Source organism: Phasianus colchicus, chromosome 21, assembly GCF_987193195.1.
Source record: "Phasianus colchicus chromosome 21, bPhaCol1.hap1.1, whole genome shotgun sequence".
Taxonomy (NCBI): domain Eukaryota; kingdom Metazoa; phylum Chordata; class Aves; order Galliformes; family Phasianidae; genus Phasianus; species Phasianus colchicus.
Window position 1 is genome coordinate 7125199 of NC_143456.1, and position 22117 is coordinate 7147315.

The following is a 22117-nucleotide window of genomic DNA, read 5'->3' on the forward strand; positions in this document are numbered from 1 at the left end:
GGAGAACCCCCATTAAATGTTCACACTGCACTTTAAATCCTGCTTTTCATTGCAAGGGTGGGTGTTTGCCCTCGCACAGTGGCTCAAAGAAGGTTAAAACAGCATCTAAACTATTTTGAATATAAAAATTATCCCCTGAGGTCTGAAAACAGAATTTGGTTAGAAAAACAAGACAGCTAATAAGAATGCAAATCCAAAAGGGAGCAGCCAGCCAAGCTCATGAGCAGGTGCTCTGACTTCAGTACCAGCATTCTGCAGAAGTGATGTTTCACTTTCTCCCAGTTTAACACTGGGGAGCTCAGAGGTGGTGTAGGAAAAAAATGGGAAGCAGACAGCATGATAAGTGAACGCCTTGTTATCTGTCTTTATTCTCACAACTCTGCTTTAAGTCCAGCCATCAAACTGCTGGAACTGAGGGTGTGAGCCTGTGGCAGTATAAAGCAGTAGCAGAACTGCTTGTACTCCCAGGGCGAGGTTAAATCAGGCGAGCCAAATGGCTACAGAGAATTATACATCTGCAACAACCTCTTTTTTACCCTTAAACTGTTTTGTTCATCTGCCAGGAACCACATGGTTCTAAGGCACAGGATTCCTTTTTGCTTTCCCCTTTAAGAAATGGTAAAGAAATCTGGCATTCGTTCCGTACTTGAAATAAGACAAGTTGTACAGATGGTGGTTTGTCTTCAGTTGATATTTTAAGAAAAGCCTGGAACAAACTATTTCTCCACAGGATCTTACCTCTCCCCAACAGAGCAGCAAGCTGCAAACCAGGAGCTGCTAAACACTTGCAGAATATTCAAACACACGGTAACATAAACCACTGCATTTCTTGATTGTTCTCCTGCCTCTTTTGATGCTAGCAACAGACTTAATCAAAATCAGACCCAAAGGATCCAGAAAGCTCAGAGTCCAGGCTTGTTTCCTGGAAACTGACAGTCAGCTGATCTGTACTGGTGATACTGCTCCCTGTGCCTGGCTCCATCCTTGCACATTCCTGCAGGCCTGCCTGAAGCAGCATGCCAAGGCTCGCAGCCAGATAATTGTTAGTCATTCAGGAAAAGCAGCCAGCATCATCCAGCTTGCACTGATCAGGACTCCAAGGCAGTGGAAAGGTAAGCCTGATGGTTCTTCTGCCGTGATGCAGGCTCTGAGCAGCAGCACTGGAACGCAAGGAAAACTTGCTCCCAAGGGATCCTGCTGTTACCGTAGATAGTAATCAATTGCTGCGGAAAAAGCAGCAAATCCACCACAGCCGATCACCCCTGCCTTCATACCAGCTGCAATGCGAAAGGATGGGAAAGAATGAGACAAAACAGGGAAAAAAAAAGATTCCTCACAGCAATTAGCCTACGCTGCATTGGCTTGAAAAGCTGACACCTGCAGGAACCTGGCAGTCCTCCACCAGGGAATGCTGCCCCTGCCCCAGGGAAGGGGGTAACCTGACACAGATGGGACTTCAGCTCCCACATCTGGCTGAGCATAACACAGTGACTGTGTGCAGTGTTGCTAAGTCTCCCTGCACAGGCTAGGAGAAAACAGCAGTGGCCACTGATGACTTCAGGGTGCTCTGATTCAAAGCAAGTGACTTTACTGTTGGGCAAAGATGGACTGCAAAAGCAGCTGCTACTTTGAATGCTCTAAGAGGATTAGGTCCAGGACAGACACAACTTAACAAGCTCAATTAGAAGCTCTTTTGAGAGCACTTTCATTTCTTCTATGCTCTGTAAACTGTTTTTGTCTGTTTGATTTTGTTTTTTTAAAGATAAGTAAGTGAAGTTTGATATTTCTGCTGAGCAGCAGCACAGCTCTCTTCCTGCCTGGGGCTCTTCTCCAGATGTTAACAGTCAAAGCTTCCCAAGAAGTCCCCACTAGGTCCTGCTGGACTAAAATCTCAGTGCTCCTGCTCTTGTACAGCTAAATAGAATTGCCTGTTTGATTTGAGATGGGAAGCATTGTACAAGCTGTGCAAGTTAACAGAGTTCCTGCCAGTGAAACAATATATATAAGAAGAGCTCTATTAACACAAGAGCTGTAACTTCAGCGAGTTGCTCAGAACATATTTTTGGCTCCCTCTCCATGACATCCCAGAAGCATGTGGACAGCTAGCACCATTTCCTGATTTGCTTTCAAGTCACTTCTGTTCATTTTTCTCCGATCTCCCTGTCCTGTACAACCAGCCTTCCCTACCCACACATATCTTTCAAGATGACAGGAAAGCGACAGAGATGGCAATTCTGCCAACTTCAAGCACATTCTCATGCTGACATCAACATAACCCCATACAAAGAGATTTGCTGTGTATGTTGCCTTAAAAATGCTGCCTGTTACCATACCAAATTGCTGTCTTATCACAGTAGTTGCTAGCAGGCATCACCAACCTCTGAAGCCGATTGCTCCTCCCGTGATGCAGCCACTAATAACACTGTTCCTCCAGTCTGACTTTCCACGATACTGTGGAATTAAAAAACAGAGACAACAAGTAAATATGGAATAACAACATCTGTGCTAATACCAAGGGAGATGAAGCGACCTTCCAGCCGTTTCAGATGAGGATGTTTTTCCCTCTGCTCTCAGCAGATGGCCCCCCTGCACTGTAAAAGGTTTTGTACAGCCAGGAGGAGGGGAAGGAGCAGGTCAGAAGGAGAGGTAAGACACATCCGCATGGTGCAATGCAGTGCTACAGCAGACTCCCAGGTGAACCCATACAGCCCCCAGAAGGCAGCACTGTGCACTGGAACCAGCTCACAGATTTTAAAGGCACTGTGAGCACAACCTGGCCATGCAGCCTGCTGCTCAGCACAGGGAGAGCATCAGCAGCCTGCGGGCAAACATTAGCTATGGAAATAGCGTGAGCACGCTGGTTTTTCACCAGTGCAACATCTGTTTGTTCTGCTTCATTGTGCAAACAGATGCACTTTTCTTTTACATAAGAACTAATTGTGTTGTTCAATTAAAGGACAGTACTGACATTCATAACAGGCTCATCTTCCTTTTTAAGAAAATGGATGATAGCTTTAATGCCAAGCCGCACGAGGTCATTTCTTGCTGTAGGGGCAAGCTGAAAACAGGTCTGTTACTTCAGAACTTTCATCAAAGGATCCCTTTCTGCACATACAATTTTTAGAGGCTCAGATGGCCATGTTGCAACTCCCAGTTTGATCTTTTAACACAACAACAAGTTGTTTGGAGCTAAGGTTTCAAAAAGTAATGCCAAAATCCAGGACTTGAATAGGAAAGGTCTTCACTATCGCACGCAGCTCTGCTTATTCCATCAGTGAACAGTTCTGAAAACCTTTAGAACTGAAAGGCTTAAATGAGCAAGAAGCAAAAGGAAACGAGCCGATCCCTCACCACAGTGCAAAGGGACTTGGACTCATGAAAGGTGATCACTAGTGTAATAAAACCTTATGTAATGTTTGAGGGTCGTTACTCACTGATTCCACCACGCACTCGGTGCAGGAGAACATGGCGCCCACGATGGCAAAGTTCTTGGCATAGGAAATGCCGCGCTGCCCCATGTCCTTCAGCACCTCCTTGGCAGTCGGGGTGCGATAGGGGTCCTTGGGGTCGAAGCCCACGTTGGTGTCGATGCCAGCAGTGAAGATCCCAAATGCTCCTCCGAGAACAAACCCTGGGAAAGACGATGGGTATGAAATGAACCTCTGGATTGGAGCAGGTCTCCTCACAGGGTCAGAGCTGCTCCGGTCCTACGGGCAGCACGAGGTGCTGTCCCTCCGAGTGGTGGGCACTGGTGCTGACCCTCCTTTACTGAGGGCACACAGCACGGAGCACTCTTCCTTCAACTGGGGAAGGAAGGAGACCCCTCCCCGGGCCCTCCTGAGAGCTGAGGGGGCCGCAGCCTCTCCCTCAGCGTCAACCCCTCCCGGTACCGCGGGCCCCCGGCCCTCCCAGCCCCGCCGCACCCCCCACGCAGGCCAACGCCGCTTTGAAGGCGCAGCTCTCCATGGCCCTCTCCACCATCTTCTGCTCCTTGCTCTTGGGCGGGCTGGGAATGCCCCCGAAGGTGTTGGGGTCCCACACTCGGGGCCGTCGCTGCTCGCCCACCAGGTGCTGCAGTAGAGCGCTGTACTGCAGAGGCGGCGGCGGCTGCGAACCGCCCGGCGTGGAAGGCGGCGGTGCGGCCGCCATCGCTGTCCTCGGCGCCGCGACCCGCTCCAGGTGCCGGCAGCGCGGCTTCCGTAGCGCGGAGGGAGCGGCGCGCGGGGGCCGATGGGTGTCGTAGTTTCGCTGAGGGAGACGCCCGTTGTGCGGCGCGGTGCCGCGACTCCATTTCCCAGCGTGCCCCGCGGCCGCGCCAGAGCGGGGAACTACAGCTCCCGGCATGCTCCGTGCCGACACACGTGATTGGCCGCGCTGAGGGCGGGGAGCTCCGTTACCCGGCGTGCCGCAGCCCCCTGGCGGCCGTTGGGGCCGGTGCAGCTGAGGTGAGCGCTCCGGCTGCCCGAGCATCCTCGAAGGCGGCAGCGGAGGCGGCGGCGGTGGCGGCGGCAGCGGGTGAGAGCGGCTCCGGTTGGGATGCAGAAGGGCTGGGAGCGGGCTGTGGGCAGCCGCGGGCTGTGGGCGGGCTGAGGAGCCGCAGTGCGGGGCCGCTCTGCTTCAGGTGCGCGGAGCGGCGGGAAGCTCTGAGGCGCCGTGAAGCTCTGAGGCGCCGTTCCCGCCCGCCGCTCCGTCTGAGTGACTTCTGGGGGCAGCAGGTCAGCCTCGCCGTGGGGCCGGGAGCTGCGGGTCCTGCGGTGGTGATCCTGTACAGCACCGGGCCGAACCCTGAGGATGTCCTGGGGTTGGTGGGGTTTCATCCCGTGGCCCTCGGGGCTCTCTTGAGGTGTGTGGAGGTGCGAGGTGCTGGGCATCTCCTGCGGCCACCTGAGCAGCCCCTGCTGCAGGGAGGCACGGAGAGACAGCTTTACTTCAAAGGTGCTTAGAGAGCAAATGAAAGTCTGCCTTTCTGTCACAGAATGCAAACTGAGCTCACGGCAAGTCATATAGAAACCTCAGTCCTTCCGTGCTTGCCCTGTTTGGTAACAGGGTGGGAAACTTCTGTGTCCCCCTCAGCAAACGAGGAGCTGCCAAGGTTAAAAGCCTTCACCCACACGTGTGTGTTCCATCTCACTTTGCTGTGTTCCTGTTCTGTGGAGCAGAAGCAGTGCTCTGCTCAGCCCAGCACACTGCAGATGGGTTTGCTTCAAAGAAATAGCCTTGTTGACTTCAGTGTTGGCTTGGTTTAACTTTGTTACCCGTATGTTTTTAACCCTTGAGAAACAGCTGTGATGGTTTCAGCAGGATGCTTCAGATCCGTGTGCTTCAAGAACTGAAAACGATGTGTAAAATTTGCTCGTTGTTCTTAGGCAATGAGTTAAGTATGAAATCTTCCTGGTGCCATGCAATGTTCTGAAAGGTGACTGCTTAGAAATCCGAAGGATCCAAAATAATTTTTTCTTATTTCTTTTTTTCTTTTCATTTTCTTAAATTTCTTGCCCTGTGTCTTGTTTGTGCTGGATATGCAGGTTCAAATAACAATCTGGATTGATTGAGTACCTCTTCAAATGAAGTGATGAAGTTATTTCCATCAACTTTCCTCTTCTCCTCTTAAATTCCACTGCCCTCTGCTGGCTGGACCATCAGACCTGCCCAGAGCTCTTTCCTCGCTATTTTTTTTTTACTCTTTAAGGCTTCTTGTATTTTAAGGTCAGAAACTGTTGCAAAGTGTGCTGTTAATATCTACCACAATGGGATCTCTATACAGGAGAGGAGGTTGGTGGCAGATTGAGCTCCCTAGGGAGCCCTGAACTGTAGATCTCAATCTTCTCTTTGATCCACACTAACCTAGTTGGGCTGATTTTGAAGTCACACTGCAAAGCCTATTTTCCAAAGGCATAAAGGGAAGAAAGATATGTTGGAACTGGCATTTGACGCTGCGAGTTTACATGTGAAGCTGGAATACTGCTTTTAACTTCTTTTCTGTGTTTCCAAACCCAAAATCATGAGTTCATGTTTGCTTATGAATATAACAGTATTTCACAAGTATTTTCACATGCCTTTATATGAAATAATTATATTTATTTATGAATATGCATATTGAATTAAACATTTCTATTTCCCCTTTAGGTATTTATCCTTTTCCATTTCGTGCTGTTCTCTGTTCCACCTTTGAACAAATATATGTGCTTGAAAAGTCCTGATGAGGTTATCCAAACAGTCACATGAGGGAAGTCAGATGGAACATTAAGGCTTGGAGAGGGAATCTGAGAGTCTGAGACATCTCTAATGAGTTGTTCATGTGAAATTTTAAGTTGTTTCTTTCTTGTCCCAGGTGAAACCTCTTCATTTTGTGTGTCTCCTCCCTGTGTGATGACAGGATCAGGTGCAGCTGATGGTGGCTTTGCTCAGGCCTGCAATGGACCCACTGTGCTCAGCACTTCAGCAGAGGGCAGCATGCAGGAATATTACATGATTGTATTTCACTTGGCCTGTGCAGTGACTCAGTTGTTATCCCACGTTGCAATGTTCTCCAGAAGGGTTCTGAAAGGCAGATTGTTCAAACCTTGGAAGTAATGGTTTTGCTTGAAATCCTGGTTTTGTGTGTCCCTCCAAGATTTTGAATAGTCTTCAGCTGTCATTTTTGGCAGTGCTGTTTGAAAACAAAATCCAAAGGTTTTCATAGCTCAACTTTATTTTGTAACACATTGTCAGTTCCTGAGTCCTTTGTGAAGCAGGAAGTGGCTGAAGGTGGAAGCTGAAAATAGATTAATCCATTCTTTTTCACTCTTACACCTACCTACCTGCCCCTTTTCCTTTCCCAGAACTGCAGTAGCCCAAAGGACAGAGAGGAAGAGAGGACAGGTTCACTGGTCTTCTCACAGAAGAAGGGAAACCTTTTCATTGTACCACGAGCAGAAGAAAGCACAGCAGGTTTGCAGTGCTGGTTGCTCTGCAGCCCTTGCCTCTCCTGGAGCCCATAGGCTCTCCATGACTACAGTGGGCTGTGCTGGGCTCCATTCCAGCAGCACCACCTAACATTTTCACTGTAGTTCTCATATCCGTGAACAGAGGCTGCAGCTTTCCTACCTCTCATCCAGGTTCTGAATGTAATGATTTCTTACCTATGAGATTTTAAGTTCTTGGCTTTGAAAGGACATTACAGGAGTAAATTGCTTTGTGAAATATGCCTAAATCCAGTAGATTTAGTTGCTTTAACATCTATGCTTCCCTTGGCTTATGAATTTAACCAATTTTATGTTTGAGGGCGCAGTTATTTTTTTCTTCTAATATAAAAAAAGAAAGGCTTTCTATGCTGGAGTATCTGCCACTATGATGACAAACAGCTGAAGTATTAATAACAGGTCACACTGTGGGGAGATGGCAGGTATATGGGAGGTAAAATGGAAAAGGCAGCCTGACTCACTGGTTTTTCTTCAGGTCAGATAGACTGCGGTGATATAGACACAGATTTAAAAAAGATCTCCTTTTAGGATCAGCAGGCTTGTTCCTTGTGGCTCTGATTTGTAGCTCAGGGAGAAGGAGCGGGATGTGTGGTTTTTGAGCTGTTTGATCCTCTCTTTCTTCTCTTTAATATTTTATATCTGAAAGTGCACGTCCTTTTTGACCATAGTTCCTTCAGTTTTGTCCCACTTCAGTGAGCTACTAGTTTCCTTCTTCCCAATTTCCCCAGTACTGGGCATACTTTTGCTTTGATCTATGAAATCTAAAATGCACTCATGTTGTAGCCCATGGGCTAAAAAAAGATCTGTGTAAAGTTTCAGACATCATCGTCTCCCAGAGATTTCAGCCGTTGCTATAGGAGCCCAAACTCTCATTTGAGAGACCTTTCCAATGTGAAGAAGTTGATAATGGGGAAAGTTGTCATGGAAATACGCAGCAGAAGGGGAATCTCAAGGTGATAATTGTTACCTGGCTTAGCCAGCTTGAAGTGACTTGGTGGCTGGAAATCTGGTCCTGCAGATTCTTTGTTGCATTCCACCAGTCTGGAAGGCTACAGATTCAAACCTCGAGAAACACATTGTTTGACATTTATAGCTCTAGTTCTCCCAAGATAGCTCTTCATCAAAGTGAGGTTCTTATGCACCTGCATCCATGTTTCCCCCTGCATGCAGATAGCAGTGTGACACTGGGGCTGCCCAGCCACTGTTAGGTGATGCTGCCCTGCCAAGACCTGCAGTGCCACTGATGTCCCCTGCAGGAAGGAAGGCCCTCTGGGTGCCATGGGCAGCAATATGTCCCACAGCCTGGCCCTGCTGTAGTAGTGAGCCACAGCACTGCCTCCTATTGCTCTTCTGGAGGGGTTCATAGAGCTATTGCTGCTGAAATGTGGCAGTGGAACAAATTTCTAAATGACTAAAAATAGCTTATACTTCAGTGCTGCCTCAGGTTTGAATGGAACGAGTGCTTTGTGTGCAGCCAGGTGGTGGTAAGAGCAGATCTCTCTGTATATTCCTTGTCCACTTACTCCATTACCAGACCTGGGTCTCTGGTTTCAAGCTTTTTCTGCTTTTTCTTAATAAAGCTTCTTGATCCCTAATAGAAGTGATTATGGGAGAGCTGCCTTTGAATGTCTCGTACTGGTGTTACCATGGTAACTGCTGCAGGGGTTTCTTGCTGGGAGAAGGCTTCCAGCTCCCTGAGATACAGCAGGGCAGCTCAGGCTGTTTGCACGGTCTGAATGAGATTACCCACAATATCAGAGAGGAAATACATTAGTTCTTATCTTTAATAGTGAATGTTAATGGTAATGGAAGGCTGTAAGATTGATGTTTCTCACATTAGATGTCCTCAGGTGAGAGAACTGAGGTCAGTTACATGGGCAATGGGATCCCAAACTTTTTGCTAGGAGCATGGCTTTCCCAGCAGCTCCTGCAGCAATAGGGGAGTGTGGCTTTCCTTGATCAATCCAGTGCTTGACCTTTCCATTGATACTGCCAACAAGAGAACTAATTAATCTTAATGAAGGATATGGAATTGTGGTACTCACTACAGGAACAGACATTCCTATTCAGGTTTATTCAGTCTGTAGTAGAAAAAAATGATCTGCCTTTTATGTTCTCTTTTCTCTGTATTCCCAAACTGTGGCTGGGCACCACACTAGCACTGCTAGTTGGGCATTACCAGGGTGACTTTGCTGTCTTGAACTTCCTAATCTTCCCCTTTTCCTACACAGTGGCTTTCTTTGCCAAGTATCTTTGGGTATTCTTGGCCAATCAGTCCTCATTTGCTCTCTACCAGCAGTAGTTCCTTTTGCCTTCTCCAAGTGATGGGTTCACAGATGTCCCTCACATTCCCTCCTGCATGTTTTGCAACATGCTGTATCATGATCATTAATGCTGGAGGAGATGAATCTCCATGTTTGAGAGCTTCGGCTTTCAGGCAGCAGTGAGTGCAGTCGTTCAAACAAGTTGACTGGAAGCAATCAGTTGCTGAATGTTAATTTAGATTCCCCCCTCTTCCTGCATTTGATTAGGCCACCAAAGCCAAATCTTTATGCTGCAGTTCTGGATGCCTGTCTATAACAGCAGGCCCAGCTTCTGCAAAGTTGCTGACTTCCTATTAGCTGAGGGCTGAAATCAATGGGTGCTGTAGATCCTTACTAGCTCTTGATGCATTGTCAATAAATTAGGTGCCTTTGTTTCACTGTCTTTAAAACAGATAAGGGTTACTAAGCTGCTGATGCTGTTTAAGCAATCTATTTAAAAAAAAAAAAAGCAAAGAGTATGAAGAATGGAATTTCAGGATATTACTATATGGAGAACTAAACCTTGCAAATACTATTTTTTTTTTTTTTTCCTCAAATCCTGATCTTCATTAGAGGGCATGTTAGTCTTCTGGGGTTTGAGCTCCTTGTGCTTCATCATTTTTCTCAGCTAATTTGTCCTAGTTCTTGCTGCTGCTGGGCTCCCTGTGATGCACACTTTGCATCCAGGCATGCCCTGCAGTTCTGGTTCCATTCAGGGTCTGTCAGCACTTCCAAGTCCCTCAAAAAACAAAGCTGGCACCTCGGCTCTTTTATTTCCATCTCCCTGAAATGCATCAAGAAGTTCAAAGCAGTGGGATGGGACATTCCTACACCATCCCATTGGGGTTTCTGCTTCTAAAGCAGCCTCCAGCACACATCATCTTCAGTCCTTAATTTTCCTGCACAGCTCTCCATTGTCAGTGATCAGCAAAAACGTAATGAAGTGATTTCCTGTTAGACTTTCTAATGGATACTTGTTCTAATTCCTCTCCTGTAAGGTGATCAAATGCTGGCTTCTCCAACATGAAGTCAGTCCCAGCCCATAAGGAGAGAGAGCAAATCGGGTTGCGCAGTACTTTGCCTGTGTAGGTAGTAGGAACTTGCTGTGCAACTTGAGTATGGTAATTCTGTGTTGTTAATGCTGTGTTAGAGCCTATGCATCAGAAAATTAACAGTGAAGAATAATAAAGAACAGAGCTGTTCTTCTAAGTCTTTTTAATTTCATTACTGAAATAAAACAGTTAAGTGAGAAAGAACACAAAGTCTTATCTCCCCTTTCAGGGAAGAGAGCTGAGCATTGCATTTCTCATATTGAGATATATCTGCATTTTGAACAGAGGAGTAACTGTAGTAACACTGTCTTTGGTTTGCTGCTGTGCCTCTTATGGCTGAGAATTTCTCTCTGCAATTTTCAGATGTCCCTACGCCAACTTCTCTAGATACGTGTGTGGAAAAAGCAACAAGAGGCTTTTATTTTATATGTACGTATTGCAGTGAGTTTGTGAATATTTCTTTGCCATGTAGATTTCCTTCCTCATTCTGTCATGTTCTGTGGGTTGGATTTTTTTGGTAGATAGATGTCTATTAACTCTTCAGTGATTTGGATGGAAATGACAGAAATACTAAAAGATGCTGGCTCCTCTCACAGACTCTTACTTTTGAATCAGGCAGTTTCCTAATTCTATTTTTGACGTACTTTGTGGCTGTTCCCTTGGAAATTTTCAAGTTGTTGTCTGGTCTTCTGAAATTTTGGCAATAGGCAACAAAGGAAGCTGCTTTCAAGCTGCTTTTTCTGTCTCTTGTAGCACTCCATGTTCCATAAATCATATCTACTTTCTTCCAGCTTTAATGATTCTAGTTTCTTCCAGCAGAAATATTTGCTCTGGTTGCAGGTCAAAGCTGGTAGCTGTGCCACAGGATGTGTGCTGCAGGTATCCACATGGAAAAGTGACACTGCAGGAAAAAATCTGAGTTCCCCAAGTGAGTGTACCCAGCTTTCTTGTGCTAGTGGAGCCCTCCTGGCAGCAGTTCCAGGAGTTCACTTTTTGTATCCACTCATTTGATCAGCAGCATCATCTTGTTAGCTGAACAGCGGTTGTTTTTGTCAAAATGGAAAGCAGTGCCCCATGATTCATTCTGCACATGTCTGCTGGCTGCTTGAACTTCCTGACATCTGTAGTGGGACTGAGAAAATAAAGAAGTTTGTATCAGTTACGGAGGAGGAGGAGGAAAGGGGAGTAAATACTGACCAAAGCCATGGCCTCAATCCACTTATACCCGCTGTCTGGTGCAGACTTTCCCTTGTAATTACTCTTGGCACATTACTGTCTGGAGTTATAAAACCAAGTGTTATAGCTGAATTACAGACTTGCTTTATAAAAGATGTTGTTATTGACATAATAGCCTTACTTACGGAATCTCTGTCTCTGTAATTAAGGTTGTTGCATGCACAAAAGCAGTTAAAAATAGCATAAATACACAGATATTTTTCATCTTTATTCCTTGTATGAGCCTTTTTTTTTCCATGCAGCATGCACACTTGAATCTCAAATGAGCTGTGCCACTGGAAGTTCTGCCCTTTGCCCATTCCTTTAAGTTATGTGTTCTTGTGAAACTATAGCAGTGATACAGGTTGTGCCATAAAGCACCTGCAGTCCTCACACTCGGGTTATGAAGGTGCATTGGTGAGTGAGGTTCAGTCTAACTTTTGTCCCTTGTTAGAAGAGTTGGTGGGTTTGACCAGCATGCAACCAATGTGCCATCTGTTCATGTGTTTGTCTGCTGACCAGACTGGTTGGGTGAGAACCTGGCAGTTTCTTTTAAAAAGAAAGAAATAAATTCATATTGCTGCTGAAATTTTCTCATCCTGGCTGTGTGAAAGTAATTATGGTTAATGCCCCGGACAGGCCACAGGCTTTCTTTATGACCTCAGCCAACTCATTTTAGCTGTCTGTTTCTGGGCTCTTTGTTCATTAAACAGAAACACAGTTTTTCAGTTCAGAAGGTTTTATGTTGAATATTTCTTTGGTCTAAGTGAAGAGATCAGATGAATGTAAGTGCTACTGAAAAACCTCAAAATAAATGTACTGTCTGGTCTTGCTGGGCCTGGGGAAATTGTGTAGCACTATCCTAGCAAAACTGAAGTATGTAAATGCTGTCAGTACTTTTCATTTCTATTCAGCTCTGAAGGTTGTCTAGTGCCAAAGCAGAGGTTCTTGCAGCCTACCTTACTGTCTATGCAAGTGTCACTGAATGCAGTGTTGCTTCCTCAGAGAGGAGAAACACCATTTGTGTAGATTGCGATACCTGCCGTAGCTCGGTTAATACGAATGACAGAAAGTACTGCTCTCCTATCTGAGCTGTGAATAATCTCAGAACAAATATCAGATGTATAGAAATATGGCATTGATAAATTCTTCTGCCTGTGATGACCCAGACTGTCCGCAGGTACTGAAGAAACTGGCAAAGCAGGCTGGGTCAGGTTGGTACTGCAGGTATCTGAGCTCCCAGTATCAGCTGGCCTGGTTGGGTGAGTGCTTAGGGGCTTAAAGCTGATCGCGGGTTCCTGGCACCCACCAGACATGGACCACTGATGCTCTCAGTGCCTGATCTGTCACAGCCTCTGGCACTTTCCTTCCTATTTTCAGAGACTACGTTTTCTTCAGAGAAAGATTAAGCAAGTGGGTTGTTGATCCTTACTCATTCTAGTCCCTAAATAGAGACCAGACTGATACTTCTTGGTCAGCTTGAGAAAAGTCACTCAGGACTGACTCCAGCTATTTCTGCTAGTGTGTCTGCCCAGGGTACAGATCTGCTGTTAAGGATGAAGAGATACTGAAAGAAACTTTGGTCTGCTTTAATCCGTGAAGTATCTCTGTGCTTTTGAAATGGCTTTCTTGAATAAATCTGCCTTGCTTTGATGAAAATATAATATTTCTCTTTCCCCTGAGTAAGCAAGTGTGCATATATGTGTGCGTGTGTGTGCTGAATGCCAAAGTGCTGGTGAAGCCAGCTTGCTTCCGTATGTGAATCATTTCTCAAGCAGCTCTCTGTCTCGCTGCAATGTGGTTTTCCTCTCAGGGAAGCGCTCAAGCCCTGTATTTTCAGTCTGGCTTGCACATGCTGTCAGAAGCTAGTGGGAGACAGTTTTCTTCTTAATGCAGAAAAGAGGACAAGCTTTCACTGTAAGTATATTATTTTTTAAGCTGGGAATATTTGTATCAGGATTGTAGGAATATCGGTGTATCTTAGAGTGAATGAACCTGTAATGCTCAGCAGTGGGTTTTTTTTGTATTTCACTCTAAATAAACTTAAATTGCATGAAATACAAAAAATGTAGAGTGCAAACAATTCTGTGTTACAGAAAATAGGTTGGGGGTGATCTAGAAGTCATTCCAACTACCAAAAAAGTGAATCTGGAGAGTTGGCTACTGTGTTTTCTCCTGCTTGGCTTCATAGAATTGGGTGACAGAAGGGCTGAAGCTATTTCTGTGCCTGCATCTCCCTTCTTCTCTGGGAGCCGAGTGCTGCGTTCCAACAGTTAAACCAAGCAGGAGCATGAGCAGACTTTCCCCTGCTACTGCACGTTCATGCAGCCCATTGAGGAAAGGGCAGAAAGGAACAAGCTGCTAAACAAATAGCTTTGGCAGCTCGCTTCTCCACAGGGGACCAGTGACAGCTCTGCAGAGCCTGCCAGACAATGCCATCCCATAACACCAAAGCGTACAGCTGCTCTGGGTTTTGCAGGGCCCTTGAGCTGTACCACTTTGACAGGTGGCCTTAAAAGTATACTTTGGGCTGAAGCATGTTTGTAATAATAATAGTGTTTATATAGCATGTAACATAGCTTTGCAAAGTTGTGGAGATGTTAATTAATGTTCTGTATATGTAGCAGTAAGGGCTTACTGGTAGAACTGGTTTGAAAACAGGGATTCTCTACCACCTTCTCTTGTGTGCTGTCCTAAGTTCTTATGAGTGTCCCCTACTAGTTCTTTGTTTCACCTCCAGTATACTGTTCCTCTTCTACCCTTTCTAAACTGTGAAACACTTTCTGTCCCTGTAAGTTTAGCTGTAGAGAGGATGTCTGATTTGCAGAAATATGCTGGGTTTTGTTCACAGAATGTGGCAGATGACCAACGCAGGGATACCTCATCCTAACATGCACACGTGTACATCTCTTCACTTTCCTCTGTTTTAAAACAATTTCATTTTATTATGCAGCACACCACAGTGGGTCCTTTAGTCCCTCGTGATCCCGTAACTCACAGTCACAAACCCCTGATACTGTTATTTAAATCTGTTCTGTTCCTGTTCAGTATGACCGTTTTTTAAATTCAGAAGTCTTCTAGTAGCTTCTTCAGATTTAGAATTTACTACTCCCGAAGTAACCTTTCAGCTAGAAGTTTACAACATCACTCGTAAAAGTTCAGAAGTTCCCCATTTCCTAACTTTAATAAATGGCCTTCTCAGCACTTTGACAGAGAATAAATACCTCCTTAAGGGATGGCTTCCAGATCTCAATTATTTCTCCCTGTTGTGAGGGGTGGAAAAGGGGAATCAGGGAAACATCCCCACATATTTGGCAATATTTGGGGCTGCTCACTTGTATGCCGTGTGACAGATGTTGATTTCCCATTTTAACTTTGTTTTTTTCAGTAGAGTTTCTTTCCAAGGCACATGAATGATGCTCATTCATGTATTTATCTTCATAAATTTGCTGTATAGATGATGATTATGATTCTGCTCTCATAAATGGAAGAGGGCTGAGGTGGCCCATGAAATCTATGTTGGAGCTGAGGGCAGAATCAGGAAGAATCCCAAGGCAGTGCACTGGCAGTGGTATCATCCAGCTGTGCATCACACACATGGGAACTTGCCAGTCTGTGTTTATGTACCAGTTAGTTGTACTGTGAAATGACCTGCTGTGCATCTCTGCCATCCTAAAAATGGGCTCATTCCTTCCCTTTCTTGTACCTCTATCTATCCTCCTGTGCTGCAGAAAAATGTAATTGCAGGTAATTACCCAGCAAACCACTTATAATTATTCTTCATTTCTCTAGCAATTACATAGCTCTTGCTCTATATAAAATGAAACCTTTTCCTTCTCCTTATGAGTTGACAAAACATGAAGTGTTAACCATGTGTGTCACTCGCTTTGTGCTGTATTCACTGGGGCAGCAGTTCAAAGAACCTGGTTAATGGGCAGTAGCTACCTTGAAATGGTTTGAAAACATTTTGTTCTCAATATGCAATATACTGAACATAAATTAAACCCTTGTATTCAAGGCAGGGACGTGGTGGGGAAAGCCCCGAGTGACCTAATTCTTTGTGGTGATGACGATTGCAATTCCAGAAGCTAGGAAATTCAGGATCATGGCATCATTTTCTCCCTTCTGGGGAAGATTGTCATTTATTGTGCAACCTGTACATATGCCTTCCATGCTTTATGTGTTTTCCCAGTTGCAGAACATGCTGCCTATGCCCGCTTCCCTTCTTTCAGTGTTTCCATCCTACCCTGCATGTTTTTTTATTTTGCTGGTGTGCAATAATCAATAGCACGGTGCGTATGGGTTCAGAGTTGCCACATTCAAGTCCATATCTCTGTCCTGCAGTTAGTGGAAGACCCTACCTGCCTTATGGATGAGACAGCATCCACTGCAACCGGAGAAGCACAGCAAGCTGCTTCATGCAGGCCAGCACACGGCTGTGCTTCACATCAGGCCTCATGCCATCCAGCTGGTAGCTGCTGCTGTTGTCTGGAGGACATGCGAGCAAAATGCTGCCAAATCAGCTGATATCTTTGCTTCTCTATCCCTGTATTTTCTGTATGATGGAAGGTCACTGGGAGGTAGCACAGCTTCTCTTCTGAGATGCGTGGTGGTGGCTGGTTAGATAATCAGCGTGAGGAAGGAGGGGGTGGAGAAGATTGAATATCCATGGACAAACAGAAGATGGTTCTCAGCTGTTTCAGAGCACAGCGTTAGCTTGGTGGGTTTCTTGTATGATTTTTGTCCTGTTTTATAAATGGTCAGCAATGTAGAACAAGGAGAAAAGAAATACAGCTAAACATCTCCTATGTCCATACGCACACATGAGGGTTTTACTGTAATTTCTGTGTTCCCTATGGGATCTAAGTAAGCATAAAGAAGTCACAAATCATAAACTCCAGGGAAAATGTGCAAAGGGATGAGCTGGAGGCTGTATGCTGCTCTGTGTGTGCCTGGAAAAATCATCAGTGACACTAATGGCTGGCGTGGGAAGAGAGCATTTTGTTTTGAGCAGTGCTGAGAAGTGGAGTTGTGTGGTTGCTGACCTGGAGCCTGTCAGCCATGTTGGGATGGGTCAGGAGGTTGAGTTGATGACCAAAAACTTGTCCTTTGTGGCTACCTGGAACTGTCATCACTTGAACCATTTCTGCTGTTATTTACATGTCTTCATAACCATCTGGTATATTTATACACTGGTTAATACGTATCTATTTTAGAGAATTACGAATGCTAAGGAAATAAGCAAGGAACACTTTAAACAACACCAGCACCAGAAATTGTCTTACCTCAGTAACCAGTGGTGCAGGAACTGTCTCTGAGAGACAAAGGGGGGTTTCCGTAGGCTGTGAGCTTCTAACTGGTGCTGTGAAGGGAAGGGAAAGGAACTGGCTCTGCTGTAGTTCCTCATGCTGTGGAGCAAGGGAGCCCTGTGCTCTATTAAGAACATTCTTATCTGAGGCTGTATTGAAGGCTTTCTTCTGAGATTTTTAGGAATCCAGCAGAAGAACAGACTTTGTTCTGTTAGTTGCCTGTTTGTATCCTTGAAAAATGCCTTAAAAAGTAAACAATTTTCAGACAACATGAAGATGTTGGAGGTGGAACCCTCCAGCTACATCAGAACTACTGATGGTTAAATTCTTGGAAGGCTGCTTTGTTTTGTATTCTTCTAGTGATGAGTTAGGTGACCTTGGGCATGCTTTTTCACTTGTGTGTATTTTCTGTCTGAAATCCATCTAAGATTTTAACCCCTTGCAAAACTGTTTGGATTCTTCAACTGCCTGGCTGTGTTACTGTACTTTTTTTTGAGCTACTGAAATTAAAAAACAAAAACAAACAACCCCACAAAAACATCTTTGCTTGAGGCATGCAGAAAATCAACCACTTTTTCCCTGCTGTGGCATGCAGTCTGGACATGAAAATTTCAAGGTGTTGTCTTGTTGTTTTGTTCTTTACCATCAAAACATGAAAATTCAACTGCAAATGCAATGGGAAAGTATGTCTACTGAGGTAGAACGAAGGAAACAGCTGCCTGAGTGATCGGGGTCAGGTTTGAAATGGATTCTCTGTTTTTATGGCCAGCAAGAGCGTCAGGGGTGAGGTGCTGGCACACTTTACCTATTCCTCTGGGTTGATTTTTGGGTGGAAGAGGGTGATCTGACTTGTGGTTTTGAGGGATTTTTAATGCAATTGCAAGGAAAGTTAAGCTTTGCACTGGAAAAACTTCCAGCAAGTCTGTTTGGAAGAGTTACAGAGGATTGCTGCTCTGAGATAGCATGCTTTCAGTAAGTTTGAGGCTAATGGAAACTAAATGAAAAGAGGATGTTGAATACAGAAATATTACACACAGAGCTGAAAGGAACTGATACCTAAGGAAAGTTGCTAATGATGACCACAAGGGAGTAACAGATTGTTTTTAATTGTTAGTCTGGTCTTCCTTGCAGATAGCACATACAAAAAGCAACCTCCACCCTGGCAATTCCTGTGTTAGACTGTGGGCTTCCCTGGTGTGTGACCTGGCTGGATTCCAGGTATCAGCTCAAAAACCAACATGACTCATATGGAAGCATCTGTCAAGCCTGAAAATCGTTATTTAAAATGAATTTGTGTGAAAGGCAGAAAATCATTCTGCTTTAGCATAAATGGTTGCCCTGCTGTACAGCTTTCTGCAGGCCAGAAGAGGTCTTGCACTTTTTGGAACTCGCTATCCATCTCTATGTTCCAGTTGATAGTTTGATAAGTTTGGTTAGTTTAGGAGGACAGCATGAGCATGATGCAAATTTTGCATGCCAAAAACAACAACAGCAAACAAAAGAGAATTTGTTTTGTTTTCATGAAAATTTATACTAAAGGTCCTGGAATAGTCTGACATCTTGATATAATAAAAGTAACTGAATTATGGGAAAATGCACTGGGCTGGGGCTCTTAACCAACCTGACTAACAGACATCTGTCCTTTGAGAGTCCTTTTGGCCTCATTTTTCAGAAATGTTCATAGGTCTCAATGAACCTGCTATCTCATTAATTACTCATTACAGGTGAGTGTTATAAAGAATGTTGACAATTATTCTTTTCATTTGTTTGGCGAAAGCAACTTGAATGATTCTGCTTTAGCTGGGCTGCTCCATAGAGTAGGTAACATTGCACACAGAGATGAGCACTGAAACCTAAATCATGTGAAATTCATGGGGTACAGAACTCTGTATATGTCCTCCTTTCTTCTCTGGGAGTTTCTTATGGAAATTAATTTCTGCAAGTGATATTCTGTTAGTGATATCTGTGTACTTAACAGTGTAACTGCTAAGTTTTCCTGACTATAGAATATTTCTGTTGCCATTCAGTTCAATCTAATCTTATTTAGTTACTCAGAGGAAAGCAGCCTTTGACAGCCAGCAGAATGTTTCCTAGAAGTTTGTTCTATGAGATGGGTGGATTCCTCCTTTGATGGATAGCCAAGCCTTGAGATCCAAGGGACCTGTGTTGTTTCTGCTGATGCTGACTGCCTGTGAGAGTTGGAATAAATTCTGTATCCAGTTTTTCTAGCCATAAAATGGGAACCATTCTAGGCTGGCTTTAAAAACTTTTATTAATAAGTGCATGCAGACTGACTAATGAAGAATTGTCTAGGTTTTCAATCTTTAATAAAACAATTACATTGTAAGTAAAATGGATCATTTTTCCACTCTAAAGCTTCCTCTGGCAACTTCTAAAATAGTCCACGTCAAGACTTTCCAAATTCCCTTTAAAAAACAGTGAGTTAGGATGTACTGTACAGTATGGCCTGAGTTGTTAGAGACTGATGCCTGCAGGGAATCCTGAGGATTACTAAGAGGAAAAGCTCTGTCAGGACTAGCTTTCCATTTTTATAAGCCCTCCTGTTATTTCATTTGCAGCACCCATTTCCAACAGGAGTGACAGGGACACTCAGACACCAGTGTTCTTTGAGTAGGAAATATTTAATTTTTTTTAAGGCACCTTCAGTCTAATTCTGGAAATTACTGGTAATGGAATTGATTTTGCTGCTCTTAAGAAATACGTTCTTGGCATGAACCCCCACTTACTTCAGCATGGGGCTGCTCCTTATCTTCAGTTTGTATGCATTTTCAGAGCATAGCTCCAAGCAGAGAGTTCTGCTGGGCTGTAATTGCAGCCCACTCGTGAGCTGCTCTGGCTGACAGCAGAGAGAGGCAGGGCTGGGATCTGTTTGTTTCCTAAGGAAAGATCCCTGTAAAACGTGAAGAAAGAAATTAAAATTGTAGAGATCTGGACATTGCTTGTAAAGTCGGCTTCTGGGAGAGAGAGCAGAAGTGTGCCTCATCTGAATGTATGAGACATAAGGGATGGAAAAGCAGTGATTTTTGTCATTGCGTTTGTGACAGCAGCTTGACTGCATCTCTTGTGTAAAGCAACTTCTTTTTTCTGCTGTTCTTTTCCAGATTTCCCTCTGTGGGGAGCCTAGAGATCAAGTCATAATCTCTCTGGCGTTCTTCTGAAAGGAAACACTGATGTTTATTTCAAGTATAGCAGGCTTCTCTCAATGCATTGTACACTAACTGGGAGCCATTACCCACTGGTGCACAAATACAAGTTCTGTTTCCTGAATGCTAACTGTCTGCAGCCACAACAGATACCCAAGTTAACACTTTCTTAACAGTTCATTGCTGCCCGCCTAACTCTGTCCATGAACCATTACTTGATACTAAACTTTTCTTGGTTTATTTTCTTGTAATGCAATAAATTGAATTTTGAGGCAAAGAGAAGCAGATGCAAACTCTTAGGATGTATTTCCTGCTCTCATCAAAGCACAGTACCATTTTATTTTATTTTTGAAGTAGTTTTATTTGGCACTTCTCTCGAAGCAGAGCTTCTAATAATGTGTGTCGCCTGCCTAAGAGTGAAACCTGCATAAGAGGTGTGAAACTTGTCTTTATCCTTTGAAGTACGTACAAGGCTTGTGGAAAATACTGGGGTTCCACTACACAGATGGAAACCTTTTTATCTGCAGTAGAGGTTCAGGTTAGTCAATTGCATCAGGAGCATCAGCTTCACATTTCACAAATGCTGATTCCCATATAAATCTGTGGAAAACACTGAACAAATCCAAATATCCTCTTCTCAATGTTAGTTTCATCTCTTTGATGTGGTACATTATTATTAAACCCACATGGCACAACTCAGCTATCACTACACGATAAAGCTGCTTTGCTGCAGGCTACTGGCTGCATACGGCTTCAGGTTTGTTTTGTTGTTTGGTACCTCCTCCTTTTGCTTCCAGCATTGTGCCCTCATGAGCATATCTCTCCACTGCAACTTCAAAATGCCACGAGTGACTCAAAATTAAAATCTTTTGGCACCAAGAAAGCATCTGTGCATCTTAAGGCAGGAAAATATGAGGTAATTATGAAGAGATCCAGAGGGTATGTGCAACCACTGACTGTACAAAAACCCAAATCTGCATAATTTGGAGATTAATCAGGAAGATAGCTTGCATCTGTAATTGCTTGTTCACCCATATAAATGCAGTGAATGGTATGCTCATTATAAAGCAGTTTATTACATATGTGCAAGCACTGAAGCTCCTTAAGGTAGATCATGGAGTCTGGAGATGCTAAATATTTTCTTTTGTAATATGGCTTACGTGTCTGTCCCAGCTTCATAAAAGCAGCTAACTGATCAGCCTTATCAACAGAAACAGTACTGCTTTTTTCCTCTAATGAGATCAGTTGATGGCTCTATGCTGTGTGTGTTAAGAATTTTAATGGAGGAATAGCTTTAGTTACTAATAATATTAGCCAGTAATGATGTTTAATTTCTTTATTTAGCAGCTTGCAGGTTAGAGCTGCAGGGAAAGCAGGCAAACCTTGCAGGAAGCACTGAGGATAAACAGAGCAACTGCTACTTGCTGGCTTTGGTCTGTCAGACAGCAGCACAGCACCTGATGTTCCCTTTGCCTCTGTGCTGCAAAGCACTCCTTGAACAGACCGTGGTGGCACACGGAAGCTGCTGTGAGTGCTGTGTCTGCTCCCCTAAGTGATTTGCTTTCCATGTGCTCGATGAGTGCTATTTGTGAATGTGAAATCATGCAGAAAATAAATTGTGAGATTAAAAAGTGATCTAAGCCCTTCTACTGACTCAGCCAGGAGGAAATTGTTTTGGCACCTCTGTCACAGGGTTGCCATCCAAGGTCACACCTGCCCAGCTGGACTTCTGTGTGATAAACAGCAGGCACTTACTGCTTGCTTCGTGCTTTCTCCTTGCTGATCTCTTTGTAGATCTTTGGATATTACCTGTTCAACGTAGAAACAAGTTGGCTTCTGTCAACATAAGATGATATGCAACTGCATCCTGTGTCTATTTTAGAATTGGAGCTGAGGAAGAAAAATGTTGCTCGTGCTGAAGTGTGGAGGAGATAGCAGGCGGTCTCCTCTCCCTCCCACTCCCAGCCCTGCAGGCTCGTGGGACTACAGGAATATAGATATAATTGTTTTATTCTGCTCCTGGTTTGGACTGGGGAAATGGAACGTTGAAAATGTATGGATTTAGATCTACAGGAGTTGAGCTACTGAATTCTCAGCAGCCTGCTTACTGAG

The 22117-nt window shown here is 44.4% G+C and overlaps 2 protein-coding genes across 6 annotated transcripts in view; one reads left to right on the forward strand and one right to left on the reverse strand.

Moving 5' to 3' along the window:
• Window positions 1-340: 340 nt before the first annotated feature.
• On the reverse strand, window positions 341-4359 carry TIMM22 (translocase of inner mitochondrial membrane 22). The gene is made up of 4 exons (XM_031591627.2): window positions 3924-4359; window positions 3435-3631; window positions 2379-2451; window positions 341-1277 (listed from the first exon to the last, which is right to left on the reverse strand). The coding sequence occupies exons 1-4, from the start codon at window positions 4342-4344 to the stop codon at window positions 1201-1203; spliced, it is 768 nt and encodes a 255-aa protein (XP_031447487.2). The 5' UTR covers window positions 4345-4359; the 3' UTR covers window positions 341-1200.
• A 31-nt stretch (window positions 4360-4390) lies between these two features.
• SPECC1 (sperm antigen with calponin homology and coiled-coil domains 1) overlaps window positions 4391-22117 on the forward strand; it is an 83208-nt gene continuing 65481 nt past the window's right edge. For 2 of the 5 annotated variants that reach the window (XM_090122401.1, XM_031591610.2), the window contains exon 1: window positions 4391-4515. The gene's annotated coding sequence lies outside the window, so the exon portion shown is untranslated. Of the gene's footprint in view, window positions 4516-11157; window positions 11246-13313; window positions 13450-21436; window positions 21533-22117 lie in introns of those variants that run through there. The other 3 variants (XM_031591611.2, XM_031591612.2, XM_031591613.2) reach the window with 3 other exon arrangements.